Here is a 14,638-nt window from a genome sequence, read left to right as displayed (position 1 = left end):
TTGTTCTTCGTTCAGTTCATTTGTGTATTTATTTTTTGTGGAATTTTTGGACGGTGGGGAAAGCTTGACATTGTGCCTGGGCTTTTTGAGGGGTGTTTTTTGGGGGGCAAATTTGGGGCTTGTATACTGCACTGTTGCGGTTTTGTATTTTCTTTGTGGGGGAGGGGACTGGATGTTGATTTTCCTTGATGCTTTTGCATTAAAATTTGTTTGGGGCAGTGGGCGCTGGTTGTTGGTGTACTGGTTAGTTAATTTTGATTTCTACCCTCTGTGGGAGTCACCCTGCTAGAAATACTGTAAGTTAATGGGAGTGGAGAGGGGGATATGCCTGCAGCTGGTTACCATGGGGGTGGGTGGGATCGGAGGGGGGCTTTTGGTTTTCTGTTGGTTGTTTGTTTGGTTTTCTTGGTGGGGTGGAGGTGGGAGGGGGTTGAGGGGTGGACTGCTGATGGTGACAATGGGAATTCCCGTTGACAGCAGCGGGGCAGAGAATCCTGTCACCAGCAAACAGCACGCTGCCTCCCGCCGCCAGGAAACAGGCAGCCGGGAGGCCGGAGAACCCTGCCCGAGGTCTCTGTTTAATTAAAGCTTGCAGTGTGTCAGCCGTGGCTCAATTGTTAGCATTTTGTCTCAGAATCACAACTGGGTTGAAGTACCATTCAAAGGTTTTAGCATAAAAGGAAAACAATGCTGTCACTCCAGTGTGGTACTGAATGAACACTGCACTGTTGGAGGAACAGAGAGAAGGGAGCTAACGGTTTGCATCTGGATGACTTTTCATCATGCTTTGTATTCTCATAAGCCCCTAACAACGGATTCAATTGCGTGTGTGAGTGTGTGTGTGGGAGCGCGGGGGGTGGGGGGTGAGGTTGAATTTGGCAGGTGGCACAAAAGTCAGTTTTACGCCGGTGTGAATTTATTACGGAATCTTTCACTGGTGCCTGCCATGGCAGTTCGGGAAACCCACTGGAGGTTGGAGTGAAACTCATTTGCATCTCTCTAAAGGGATACAGATGAAGGCCCGACTATCTGCATCCAATTCTCGGTGGCGGTTGTGGGGGAAAAGCAGGTGCAAACCACGTCTGGAACAAAGTGTGATGCAGGTGTCAGGACTCACCTCGACAGCTGCTTTCAGAGTTCAGGGTGGATGCCGACCTGAACTCTTATCCCAGAGCCTCCATAGGTGGATCTTCCAGATTTGGTGTCCTGGAGGGGGGGGGGGGGGCATCTTCTGGCCTCAGAGTGTTCCTGGAGATCCATCTTCAATTTCAGGAGATCCACCTTCTTTCCTCAATAGTGGGCAACTGACCTTTCAATCTGTTTCATGGATTAGATGGCAGACTACACGTCTGCCAATAGGCCTGCCCTGCCACAGAACATGGTACGGTTGCATAATTGATGAGATCAGGGCTGGAAGATATGGTGTGCTTTCCAGCTGGCCTCCGCAGTGGGAGATATTCTACATTCCCGCCCCACCATGGGATTTAGTCCCCAAAAGGGCGAATTGTGCCATTTACTACTAACTTAATCTACATTGGACTAGAAGTAGTTTCTGCCTTTAGCATATATCTATATGTTTACATGTTCTTTGTATACAATGAAGGGGTATCTAACTGTTTTATCTCTGTTCTATCTCTTGGTAATTTTTTGAAATGAGGTAGACAATTTCTCTTGCTTTGCAAATCGTGTGTAGTTTTCTGTAAGCATGTTAGGAATCCCTTTTCTTGTATTCTTGTAAAGTTGCAAGATACCTTTTTTGAACAGAGATCCCCTGGATCCTTATAATATCAAGGTGAATATAACCTAACTAGTAACTATTTAAAAAGCTATCTGGAAGAAGGAAATATCTTTTGATGATAATCTTCCTTGGGCAGTGGGAGGTGGCAGGGGGAGGAGGTGGTTTACTTGCTCATTCCCAAAACAAGGGTCTGCGGGAAGTAACTATTTTAAACCGAAGTGATGGTTATTATGAGGGGAGTGGTCTTGATCTGGGGTAACCCCCCCTCCCCCCACCCCCAAGGGGGAATTCTCCCAAGATCCTGGACATTAAAAAAAAACATCTATCACAAAGGACCATCAAAAACATAGTGGTTAGCACTGCTGCTTCACAGTACCAGGGATCCGGGGTTAATTTGGGTCTTGGGTGACTATTTGTGTGGAGTTTGCACATTCTCCCCGTGTCCTGCGTGGGTTTAGGTGGATTGGCCGGGCTAAATTGACCCTTAGTGTCCAAAGATGTACAGGTTAGGTGGGGTTACGGGGATAGGGCAGGGGAGTGGGCCTAGGTAGGGTGCTCTTTTGGAGGTTCAGTGCAGACTCGATGGGCCAAATGGCCTCGGTAGCACAGTGGTTAGCACTGTTGCTTCACAACACCAGGGACCTCAGTTTGATTCCCGGCTTGGGCCACTGTCTTGCGGAGTCTGCACGTTCTCCTCGTGTCTGCATGGGTTTCCTCCCGGTGCTCTGGTTTCCTCCCACAAGTGCTTGCTAGGTAAATTGGACATTCTGAATTTTCCCTCTGTGTAACTGAACAGGCGCTGGAGTGTGGCAACTGGGGGATTTTCACAGTAACTTCATTGCAGTGTGTAAGCCTACTTATGACACTAATAAAGATTATTATAAAGATTATTATTATTCTGCACTGTAGGGATTATATGGATCATGCTATTCCTGTCATAGAAACACAGGTAGGAGCAGGAGTGGACTTTTGCAAATTAAAGTGTTGCAATCCCTTTGTGGTTTATCTTGTTCCCAGTACACCACATGAGTACAACTGTCACAAAATTTACCAGACCCCCCCCCCCCAAAAAAAAATTAAATCCTTTACCCTCAACATTGGAATCTTCTTAAGTCTTTCACAACTTTAATCTTCCACCTACCTTTTGGTTATTTCCTCCAATATGAATGAAGGAATGTTGAAGTGTTTACATTTAAATTACAATCCAGTGTTAGTGTCGTGGTGTCCCTCCAGGTGTCACAGGCTAATTTCTGCAGTTGTGTCTCTCTTTGGGCAGGTAGCTGCAACAGCTCAGTCACTTAACTCATATCTGCTTATTTTTAGGTTTTTAAAAATAGTCCCGTTGCATTGACAGCCTGGGAACTTACTTGTTGGTGACATGATTGAAACAGAACTGGAGACAGGCTCATTGACAGTTGAATTTTGATTTTCCCGTTTCTCCCCTTTCGGCCGGTCCCGCCTTCAGTCGTTTGATTCAAATTAGCCGTTACCAGGCAACGGCTCAAAACAAACTGTCCCCGAGCAACCGAAACAGAGCCGGCACCCGGAGCACAACCGAAACAGAGCCGGCACCCGGAGCACAGCCAGACCCGGAGCACAACCGAAACAGAGCTGGCACCCGGAGCACAGCCGGAGCACAGCCAGACCCGGAGCACAACTGTAGCACAGCCAGACCCGGAGCACAGCCAGACTCGGAGCACAGCCAGACCTGGAGCACAGCCAGACTCGGAGCACAGCGAGACCCGGAGCACAGCGAGACCCGGAGCACAGCGAAACCGGTGCACAGCGAAACCGGTGCACAACCGGAGCACAGCGATACCCGGAGGACAACCAAAGTATAGCGAGACCCGGAGCACAGCTGGAGCACAGCGAGACCCGGAGCACTGAGAGACCCGGAACACAGCGAGACCCGGAGCACAGTGAGACCCGGAGAGCACTCCGAGACCTGCACAACTGGAGCACACAGAGACCAGGAGCACACCGAGACCTGGAGCACTCGGTGACCCGCACAGCCGGAGCACACCAAGTCCAGGAGCACACCGAGACCTGTAGCACACCAAGTCCAGGAGCACACCGAGACCTGTAGCACACTGAGACCTGTAGCACACTGAGACCAGGAGCACACCGAGACCAGGAGTAGAGCCGGAGCACTCCGAGATTGGGATCACATCGAGATCTGACCGTCACCGGGATCAATCGAGATAACTCGAGGATAAGACCGAGACCAGACCAGAATCAGGATAAAACTAGAAACAGGATCAAACCAGTCCTGGAATAAAGTTGGGATCAGATCAGGAGCTGGATTAAACTGGGATCATACCGGCACTGGAATCAAACCGGAAGCAAATTGGCACTGGGATCAAACTGGGATTAGACTGGGACTGGAATAATTTTGGGTTAAAAGTAGGGCTGGAATCAAACTGGAAGTTTCAATCTTACACCTTGTTTGAACCGGGATCAGATTGGGACTGAAATCAAATCAGGATCAAACTGTGAATAAACTGGCACTGGGAACAAACTGGGAGAGAGACTGGGTATAGGGAGAGGGTATAATAGTGGGAGAGGGATTGGCATTAATAGAGCGACTGGTAGACGGACAACTACTGGAAGAGGGACTGCGAGAGGGTCTGCGAGACAGAGAGGGATTGGAACGAGGACTGGGAGGGGGAGAGGGACTGGGAGGGGCAGAGGGACTGGGAGAGGGACTGGGAGAGGGAGGGGGACTGGGAGAGGGAGTGGAATCGGAAGAGGGTCTGGTACCTGTGAGTGGGAGGACGAGGATTAAGTCAGAATTAGGGCTGGAGATCTCGGTCCAAAGACCAGTGTCTGTGTCTGGTCAAGAAGCAGAGACTAATTATATTCAGGACAGGGAAAGACAAAAAATCCCACACCAGCAGAGGGTCAGGTAGTGTCAATATGGCAGTTCCATTTTCCAACACTACACTACGGATTCCCCATGGCTTTGGGAATTTGTTGGAGGGCCTGTCCAGAGAGGTGCTGAGGCATCAGCCACAAGACATCATAACATTCGCTGCCATATATTTTGAGGACTTGCTGGAGAAGAGGGAAGGTAACTCCAATCATTTTCATACCTTGTCCACTGTGTTTGCTGACTCATTTACAAAAGCTTCCACACTCTCACCCTCTTCGATTTAAAGTTCTCATTCTTGTGTTCTTCTAACCTCATTCCTTCCAATTTCTGCAACTTCGTCCAGCCCTACAACCTGTCGAGCCCTCAGCATTCTCCAACTCTGGTCTCTTGTGTATTCCCCACTCCCTTTGCCATAGCATTAGTGTCTTTGCCTTCTGCTGTCTCGGTGTGAAGTTCTGGAATACACTTCCTCTCTATCCCTCTTTCAACGTGGCGAGACCGTTCTATAATCTAGCTCCCTGATCAAGCTTTTAATCAGCCCTCCTAATATCTCCTTGAACACAGTGTCATTCTTTTGACCGATTGTGCTTCAGTGCAAATTCTTAAGTTGTTAGCCAACCTTAAAAGTGATATATAAATGCAAGTGTTAGGGAAACATAGAAATTAGGAGCAGGAGCTGGCCATTAGGCCCTTCGTGTCTGCTCTGCCGTTCATATGATCATGGCTGATCATCCAACTCATAACCTGATCCTACCGTCGCCCCATATACTTTGATCCCCTTCGCCTCAAGCACTATATCCAAGTGCTTCTTGAAAAAACACAGGGCCGGATTCTTCACTTCAGAGACTAAGTGTTGACTCTGGGACAGAATCGGTGGACTTCTACAACAACTAAATTGGCGCCTGGCCCAGAGCAACTCATGATCCTTTAATGGGCTAGCTCCGGCGTCATGTGGAACTCAAGCGATTCCAATGAAAAATGGTGTCCGATTAGACAAGGTGGGAATTGCCACTCGAGGCTAACAAGCTGCAGCCGCAGATTAGCACTCCACTCCTCACACACAATCATCCCAGCCAACAAGATGGCAGCACGACGAGCGGCACCCTGGTCGGGAACGCAGAACTCTAGTCCCTGCTGGGCACCAGAGATGAGAGGTGGGCCACCCTGTTTCCCAGGGTGGGAAGGAGGCTGCCACCCCCCACCATACCCTGGACCTGGGCACAGGTGGCAGAGGCCCCACCACCAGTACTGGACAGCAGTGCCGGACGAAGTTGCACAGCCTCCCCAGGGTGATCAGGGTGAGTAGGCAGCACCATGCCCATGGCACCAACCCCCGTCCCACTCACAAATGAATCCCCCCTCCCCTACGTCCGGAGGGCGACCAAACCCCACCCGCTGGCAGTCCGCTCACACTCAATCATGCCAGCATCAATACCGCCTGCCATGGCTGGAGGCCCTGGCCACAAAGGCCACCAGCTGCCCATCCCCTATATTGCACCTGTCTCCCTGCCCCCACCCTCCCCCACTGCCAGGAGAAGGTGGCACATAAGCGCAGAATTCAACAAAATAGTAAACCATGTGGTTCACTCGTCCTTCAGGGAAGAAAAGCTGCCATCCTTAGTAATCATTGAGTCATCGAGGTCTCCAGCACATAAAAGACCCTTCGTCCCATCACATCAGCGCCAGTCAAGAACAACCATATAAGTATTCTCATCCCATTTTCCCACACTTGGCCCACAACATTGAATGCCTTGTCATTGCAAGTGCACATCAAAATACTTCTTAAATGTTACCTTTGGCCTAGATCCACAGCAATGGGGTTGGCTCTTAACTGCCCTCTGAAATGGTTCAGCAAACCACTTTGTTCAAGGGAAATTAGAGATGGGAAATAAATGCTGGCCCAGCAATGTCCACATCCTGTGATTATATAGAAAGAAAAGTTGTAATATGCAGGATTGGCCAGTGTACCAGGTATTTTCACAGTAACTTCATTGCAGTGTTAATGTAAGCCTACTGTGACACTATTAAAGAATATGATTATTACTGATTGAAAACCAACAACTTGTGCAGCAAAGTATGTGCACATAGACATCTGACCAGGACAGAATAATACCAGGACATACTCAGTGTCTGGGATCACGACTGAATTATGATTCACGGGCTGCTGGTATCTATAAAACTTGATCCCAGTGTTACGAATAGAATGTTTGTGGTCCCTTCCAGTCCGTAAACAGTTGGCGGATTCTCTGGTCTGCCAGCCGCGCATTTCTCGGCTGTGCGGTATTCACTGGTGGTGGAATTCAGTCTTCCCACCGATTGTGAATGGGATTTACCATTGTAACCACCCCACGCTGTCGCTAAAAACAGTGGCAGGGCTGCGCTGCCAGCGAGAAAATTGAATCGCAACGACCAGAAAATTCCAGCCTGTATGTTTGTGTGTAACGTATACATAGTTCTTTACCCTCAGAGTGATTTTTCCTAGTTTAAAATAAATTCCAGCAGCAGTCTTTTTGGTGATTTTAAAAATAAAGGTAATATAATTGCAATATATTATCATGCACTTGTCCCAGGTGTTTAAAATGCAACATCTTGATACTCATCTCACTCACAGTATAATAAACTCAAAGATTAGATATAGCTGAAGTTAAAGCTGTAATTATAAATATGGCATTTAACTCAGTGCCTATGTTAATGCAGGTCTGATGTCTGTTTAGTTGAGTTGATACTTTAGTTTGAGTAAAGATATTTTTGGAAACAAAGGAATCTCATGGAGCTGCCTTTAGTAGAAGAATAAGACCATATGACACAGGAGCAGAATTAGGCCACTCGGCCCATCGAGTCTGTTCCACCTTTCAATCATGGCTGATATTATTCTCATCCCTTTCAGTCAGTCACTGGACATTCAAATGCCTTTTTAAAAGTCTCTACAGGGATTACAATCGTTATTATAGAGAGGGGGTTTCTCCAGGTCCTCCCACTAGAAGCGGGATTCCTAATCGGCCGGAGAATGCCATTTTGAGGCAGTAATTGGTATTTGTGGCAGCAGCAAACTGGTCAAGATTCTCTGCCATAGCGGGTTTCGTGACATCCCAGCCGGGCTTCCCACCCTGGCCTAGCAGGACCATGCCGAAAACCATAGCGGGTTTCCTGACGTCCCAGCCGGGCTTCCCGACCCGGCCTAGCGGGACCATGCCTAATTAGAACTATTTTGTATGTCATTGGCGGGCAGGACGCAGTATTCACTGGCCAGCGGGGTTGCTCCGCAACCCCCTCCCCGAGAGTCCCGCCAGAGTGAATTGATGCAAGTACCAAGGAGCATGGACCTGGTGAACTGATGTTTGATGGTCAGCGATACATGCTTTTTGTTTCACACTTACTTAATTCACTGAATTTCCCCAACTGCTAAGGTGAGATGTGAACGCATGTCTCCCAATTATTACTCCAGACTTTTGGATTACTAGTCCAAGAGTATAACCATTATGTAACTGTATCCATAACGATGCTTTCGTAGCTCCAATGTAAATGCATTATTCATGGGTACTCTTGTGGAACAAAATAAAACATCAATACTACAACAAACACCTACAATTCTTTGATTTATGCTACATGTTGTAACATGAATAGGGTGGATAGGAAGGCATTTTTTCCATTAGTAGAGGGGCCAAGAACCAGAGGGCACAGATTTAAGTTAAGAGGTAGAAGGCAAAGAGGGGAGTTGAGGAGAAACATTTTCACCCCAGGGTGGCCAGAGTCTGGAACCCACTGCCTGAAAGAGTGGTTGATTCGGAAACTCTCAAAACTTCTAAGAATATAGATATTCACCCGCTCTGCGAACATCTCCAGGGCCAAGTGATCGAAAATAGGATTAGTGTAGTCAGATCTTTGTTGATTGGCATGGACACGATGGCACAAATGGCCACCTGTGCTGTGAATGCTTATGAATCTATGATTAAAAATAAAACCTTTTTCAGCAATGTAAATTCTAACTTCCTTCTCAAATAGGGAGGCATGGTAGCACAGTGGTTAGCACAGTTGCTTCACAGCTCCAGGGTCCCAGGTTCGATTCCCGGCTTGGGTCATTGTCGGTGCAGACTGCACGTTCTTCCCGTGTCTGCGTAGGTTTCCTCCGGGTGCTCCGGTTTCCTCCCACAGTCCAAAGATGTGCAGGTTAGGTGGATTGGCCATGCAAAAATTGCCCTTGGGTTAGGTAGAGTTGCTGTGTTACGGGGATAGGGTGAAAGTGTGGGCTTATGTAGGGTGCTCTTTGCAAAAGCCGGTGCAGACTCGATGGGCTAAATGGCACTGTAAATTCTATGATTCTATGAAATGGTTAAATTTGCTTCACTATTTTGCTGTGCTGTGGTGTAACTATTTCCATGATCGTCATTTCAACTTGTTTTTCTTCATCCTCCCTCTATCCCATTCACTTCAGTCAGTGGTGTAGACGCTGCAGAATGGGGAGGACAATTAGAGGATCGATTCTACAACAATCACATTTTCAAGGTAGGTGCTCGTGCTCAGGTACTGATTAAGTCAATGACAATTGGAGAATGATCTTGGACAAGATTCTCCGGTCTCCCAGCCACGTGTTTCCTGGTAGTGAGAGGCGGCGCGCCATTCGCTGGTGGCAAGAATCTCTGGTCCTGCCGTTGTCAATGGCAATTCCCATTGAAGCCACCCCAGGCCACCGGGAAACCTGTAAAACCAGAGAAACCTGTCTTCGGAGAACGGCTGGAGAATTATGGCCCTTAACTTTAAGATTCACAAATATGTGACACGCACTTTATGGGTGCAGTAGAAATCCATAAACCATGTGCTTACCAATGACTTTTGTTCATTACTTATACTGCTGCCAAATCCCTCTGTCATCTCCGAACCCCACCATGATCTCCAAACACCTCTATGATCAGCAAACCCCTCTGTGATCACTGACTCCCATGTGATCACTGACTCCCCTGTGATCACTGACTCCCATGTGATCACTGACTCCTCTGTGATCACTGACTCCCCTGTGATTATTGACCCCCCTGTGATCACTGACTCCCCTGTGATCACTGACCCCTCCTGTGATCACTGACTGCTCTGTGATCACTGCCATCTGTATGAGCACTGACTCCTCTTTGGTCATTGATTTTCCTCAATTCCCCCCACCTTCTTCTTAATCTCTCCCAGATCACCTCTGATATCTCCTCTCTCCCCCATATTGCCTTTGGATCTCCCCTTGAATGCCCCTCAACTCTCCTTCAATCTTTCTATGACCCCTCATGATCATGCCTTGACCATCCACACTTTACCCACGATTGGTCTTGCGATCCCTAACCCAAGCAATTCAAAACTTAAGTGCTCCTGAGCTGCGGCCTATTCTGCAGCATTCTCCACCTAACAGGTAGCCAAGTCTGTCAATTAAGCTGTGGATTTTTCAGCGAGCTTATCCTAACCAGACCGAGCTCATACAACCTGTATGTATTCACTGCAACTGTCCCTTGCACAGACAAACTGCAGTTGGCCTCAAGAGGGCTCCACAGCATTTGTATGTAACTAGTTTGTTCATATTTTGTTGTTAGTAGATGAGAGTGGGGACATTTTACCTTAGAAATGAACGGATGCATGCTGAATGTGTTCATCTGACATTGCCCTGCCGACTATTTTATTTAAGGCACAAATCCAATTTAAAAAAAAATGTGAAACAGCAGCATTCCGGGAAATGTCATACAAAATGCATTTGTCATCTACTGCAACCTTTTGAGTACAAAAGACACAACTATAAAAAGATTTTGTATTCAAATGTGTTATTAAAAATCTTATTATACAAAACTGTCTTTTGTTGCGATACTCTTATTTCTGTTTTCTTTCTCTCTTTTATTTGTTTCTGCTTTATGTCACATTATCCCAATTTATTCACTGTTGTAAGACTCCAGAACTATGTTTGTTTTTTTCCCCTGCCATTTACTTCTACTCCTCCCTTCCACTCTTGTGTGTCCCACAATCCTTGCTTTCATAAGTTGCTAAAATATACATTCCTTTTATCATGTGTGTTGCCTCCATTTTGTAGCACATGGCTGTTGTTGCCAGAATTACCTGATTTGAACCAGCCCTTGTGGATGGGTGAGCACGCTGAAAAGAAAATATCAAGCCCTGTTGCACCAATTTAAGCAGCTTCCATTTGACATTAAAAAAGTGAAGTAGATTGAAGATTCATACTTCTTCTGTCCAATGATAGGGATACAGCTGGAACATGGGAACTGTTTTGAACGGTTTCTTGGGTTGCTTGCTAATGCACGTACAATGCAGTAAAGGAGTCATTCAAGGTCATCCATCTCAGAAAAGCGATCCAAAATTGTCTAAGGACTGCAACGCAAGACAGCCTAGCCAAATAATGCTTAGATATAGCAGACCTGCGAAAAGGTGACAAATAAATGTGATCCAACAATTTCCAAATTAAGTACAGGTATCTTCTGCAACTATGCAATCCACAAGTGCATTGGAATGCTCAGCATACATTGCCATACGGGGCATGGCACACATACAGGTTGGCATTTTCCATTCTGGAGTCTAAGTACTCTCGTCAGCGGAGAATCAGGACTGGTGTTCCCTGGGGCTAGGAGCACCATTCCATGGCATTTGGAATTTGTTTTGTGGCAAACATGCCGGGAACTGTGCTGCAAAGGAGAGGGGAAGGCCCTAATCTCTCAGATAGGTCCCGCACCTCTGAGATTGGAGCACCATTTTTAAAGGGCACCCTGATCACCATTAGCTTCTGGAGGCTCTCCCTTCTATCATCCCAGATCGCAGGAGGGGCATGACCATATCTTAATCACTCACAAGGCCCCCCGCCCCTGCCCACAGAATGTCACTTCAGCACCCCAGGCATCTGTTCAGCCCTTCCACACCCCCTCCCCCCAAGACCTCCCTTTCCACCCGCACTTCATTCCCCTACTTAAACTCCCAGACCTTCCCTTCAGCGCCCACCCCTCATTTCCTCCCTTCAGGCCTTGTCCCTTGGCAGTGCCAGCCTGGAACCTTGCAGTTCAAGAGGTGACAAGGTGATAAGTACCCTCCCAACAATAGCAGCTAGGGTGCCGAGGAAAGTCCTTCCTGGGGGTTGAGGGTTGGATAGGCTTCTGCAGGGCGGGAGGGGCTGAGGTCAGTGCTATTCCCTGGCTCCTTTGGCTCTCTCCCAATCTGCAGTCTTTAAAACTGAAGTGTTGGGTGCTCTGAGATACAGACGAACCAACACGGTTGCGATTGGTACGACGCAGTTTTATCCCTTTAAACTATTTATATAACAAACTTGGTACTCAGCAAGTGGTGACTGTGTGAGTGTCTGGCTTTGAGGTCTTTGCCCTGTGTCGTCTCCTGATGGACTTGTTTTGTACAGTGTATGCCCTTGTCTGTGATTGGCTGTCGTGTTGTGTACGCTAATTGGTCCGTTGCTCTGTTTATCATTATGTATGTGTGTATGTGCTGTGATGTTCACTTGAATATCATGACATCCCCCCTTTTTTACAAGATTATGTGCCTACGTGGTTATAAATAGAAATGTGTACTGAGTGCAGCTAAATGTGTGTGTGTAATATTTACAGCATGTACATGGGGCTTAACTATATACAAGGGACGATGTTGGGTGTGACATACTAACGAGGTTGTACCAGAACAAAACAAAACGTGGAAATGTGGAACGATAAAACGAATGCCTGTAACGAGAAGAACATAGACATGTTAAAACAATGGTTGCATGAGTTCAACGTGTAAACAGTCTCATAAGTCCAGTCTAGTAGGTGGGCGACGAATTTGGGTTGACCGCCTCAAGGGTGGGTCGGGAACCACCGGCTGAGGTGCGGGCTTGGCCACGGCCGGTGACGGAAGGGGCATGGTAGCAGGCAGGTCCACTAAGTCGCTATCAGGAACCACAGGAGGACACGGCGTCAGTGTAAGGTCTCGTTGCGAGCGTGGAAGTAGGCGAAGAGCCCGGCGATTGCGCCTTCGCACGGATCCATCAGGCATGCGTACCAGGAACGAGCGGGGAGCCAAGCATCGGAGAACTTCGGCAGGTGCTGATCAGTCATCTTCTGGTAGGTGGATGTGGACGTCGTCTCCAGGGGCCAGGGCAGGAAAATCAGTTGCCCGCGTGTCATATGACCTCTTCTGGCGACCGCGCTGCAGATGCATCCTATGCAGTACCGGAGCATGGTCTATTGTTGGTGCCAGGATGGAAGGCACAGTGGTCCTGAGGGCGGGACCCATCAGCAGCCGTGCTGGTGAGAGACCAGTGGCTAGTGGGGCCGAGCGATAGGCCAGCAGGGCTAGGCAGAAGTCCGACCCGGCAGCAAGAGCCTTGCAGAGGAGCCGCTTGGCAATGTGAACGCCCTTCTCCGCCTTTCCATTTGACTGGGGGTGCAGAGGTCTGGATGTCACGTGTGTGAAGCCATACGAGGCAGCAAACAATGACCATTCCTGGCTGGCGAAACAGGGCCCATTGTCTGACATGACAGTCATCGGAATGCCGTGGCGAGCAAAGGTGTCTTTGCAGGCCCTGATGACAGCAGACGACGTCAAATCGTGCAGGCGTATGATTTCTGGGTAGTTGGAGAAGTAGTCAACTATGATGACATAGTCCCTGCCGAGCGCGTGAAACAGGTCCACACCCACCTTCGCCCAGGGGGACATCACCAGCTCATGGGGCAGAAGCGTTTCAGGAGGTTGCGCCGGCTGAAACCTTTGGCAATATCGTCACTGATGCCCGGCCAGTATACCGCCTCTCGGGCCCTCCGTCTGCACTTCTCGACCCCCAAGTGGCCTTCGTGTAGTTGGTCGAGAACCAGCTTGCGCATGCTGTGCGGAATCACAATCCGGTCCAGCTTCAGAAGGACGCCATCAATGACGACCAGGTCGTCTCGGACATTGTAGAACTGCGGGCACTGCCCTTTGAGCCACCCTCCCGTCATGTGGCGCATCACACGCTGTAGAAGGGGGTCGGCCGCAATCTCTCGGTGAATACGGGCCAGACTAGAGCCGTCAGCTTGCAGATTTGCTGATGTGAAAGCCACCTGTGCCTCGACCGGACATACGAACCCCTCCGAATCTGGCGGCGTGCTCACTGCTCTGGATAGGGCATCCGCCACGATGAGGTCCTTCCCTGGAGTGTAGAACAGCTGGAAGTCGTACCTCCTGAGTTTAAGTAGGATGCGCTGGAGGCGAGGGGTCATCTCGTTCAGGTCCTTGTTTATTATGCTGACCAGGGGGCGGTGGTCAGTTTCGACAGTGAACCGGGGAAGACCATATACATAATCATGGAACTTGTCTAAACCGGTTAGCAAGCCCATGCACTCCTTTTCGATCTGCGCGTAGTGCTGCTCTCTGGGGGTCATGGCTCGCGATGCATAGGCAACTGGGGCCCATGATGCCGTGTCATCCCTCTGCAGGAGCATTGCTCCAATGCCGGATTGGCTGGCATCAGTCGAGATTTTGGTGGCACGAGACGTGTCAAAGAACGCCAATACCGGTGCAGTGGTGAGTTTGAGTTTGAGCTCCTCCCATTCCAGCTAGTGTGTGTGTTGCCACTGGAACTCTGTGGACTTTTTGACGAGGTGGCGCAGAGCCGTCGTGTGGGAGGCAAGATTGGGAATGAACTTCCCCAGGAAGCTGACCATGCCAAGAAAGCGTAGCACTGCTTTCTTGTCGGCCGGTTGCGGCATGGCTGTGATGGCGCTCACCTTGTCTGCATCCGGACGGACCCCTGACCGGGAGATATGGTCCCCCAGGAACTTCAACTCGGCCTGGCCAAAGGAACACTTGGCTCGGTTGAGGCGCTGGCCGTTTTCCCGTATGCAGGCAAAAACGCATTGGGGACGATATATGTGCTCCTGTGGTGTGGTGGACCAGATGATGACGTCGTCCACATATACGCGCACACCTTTGATGCCTTCCATCATCTGCTCCATGATCCTATGAAAGACCTCGGATGCCGAGATGATGCCAAATGGCATTCGGTTGTAGCAGAACCTGCCGAAAGGGGTGTTGAAGGTGCA

At 48.8% G+C, this 14,638-nt stretch overlaps 1 protein-coding gene across 2 annotated transcripts in view; it reads left to right on the top strand.

Moving 5' to 3' along the window:
* Nucleotides 1-4,485: 4,485 nt before the first annotated feature.
* The window catches only part of LOC140398258 (uncharacterized), a 94,678-nt gene continuing 84,525 nt past the window's right edge, over nt 4,486-14,638 (top strand). For both annotated transcript variants that reach the window (XR_011937448.1, XM_072486712.1), the window contains exons 1-2: nt 4,486-4,808; nt 9,043-9,113. Coding sequence is in view for 1 of the 2 variants with exons in the window: in XM_072486712.1 (XP_072342813.1) it covers nt 4,655-4,808; nt 9,043-9,113 (225 nt within the window). In the remaining variant the exon portion in view is untranslated. The remainder of the gene's footprint in view (nt 4,809-9,042; nt 9,114-14,638) is intronic.

Source organism: Scyliorhinus torazame, chromosome 21 (genome assembly GCF_047496885.1).
Source record: "Scyliorhinus torazame isolate Kashiwa2021f chromosome 21, sScyTor2.1, whole genome shotgun sequence".
NCBI classification, from domain to species: Eukaryota; Metazoa; Chordata; class Chondrichthyes; order Carcharhiniformes; family Scyliorhinidae; genus Scyliorhinus; species Scyliorhinus torazame.
This window is presented reverse-complemented; position numbering and strand designations above follow the sequence as displayed.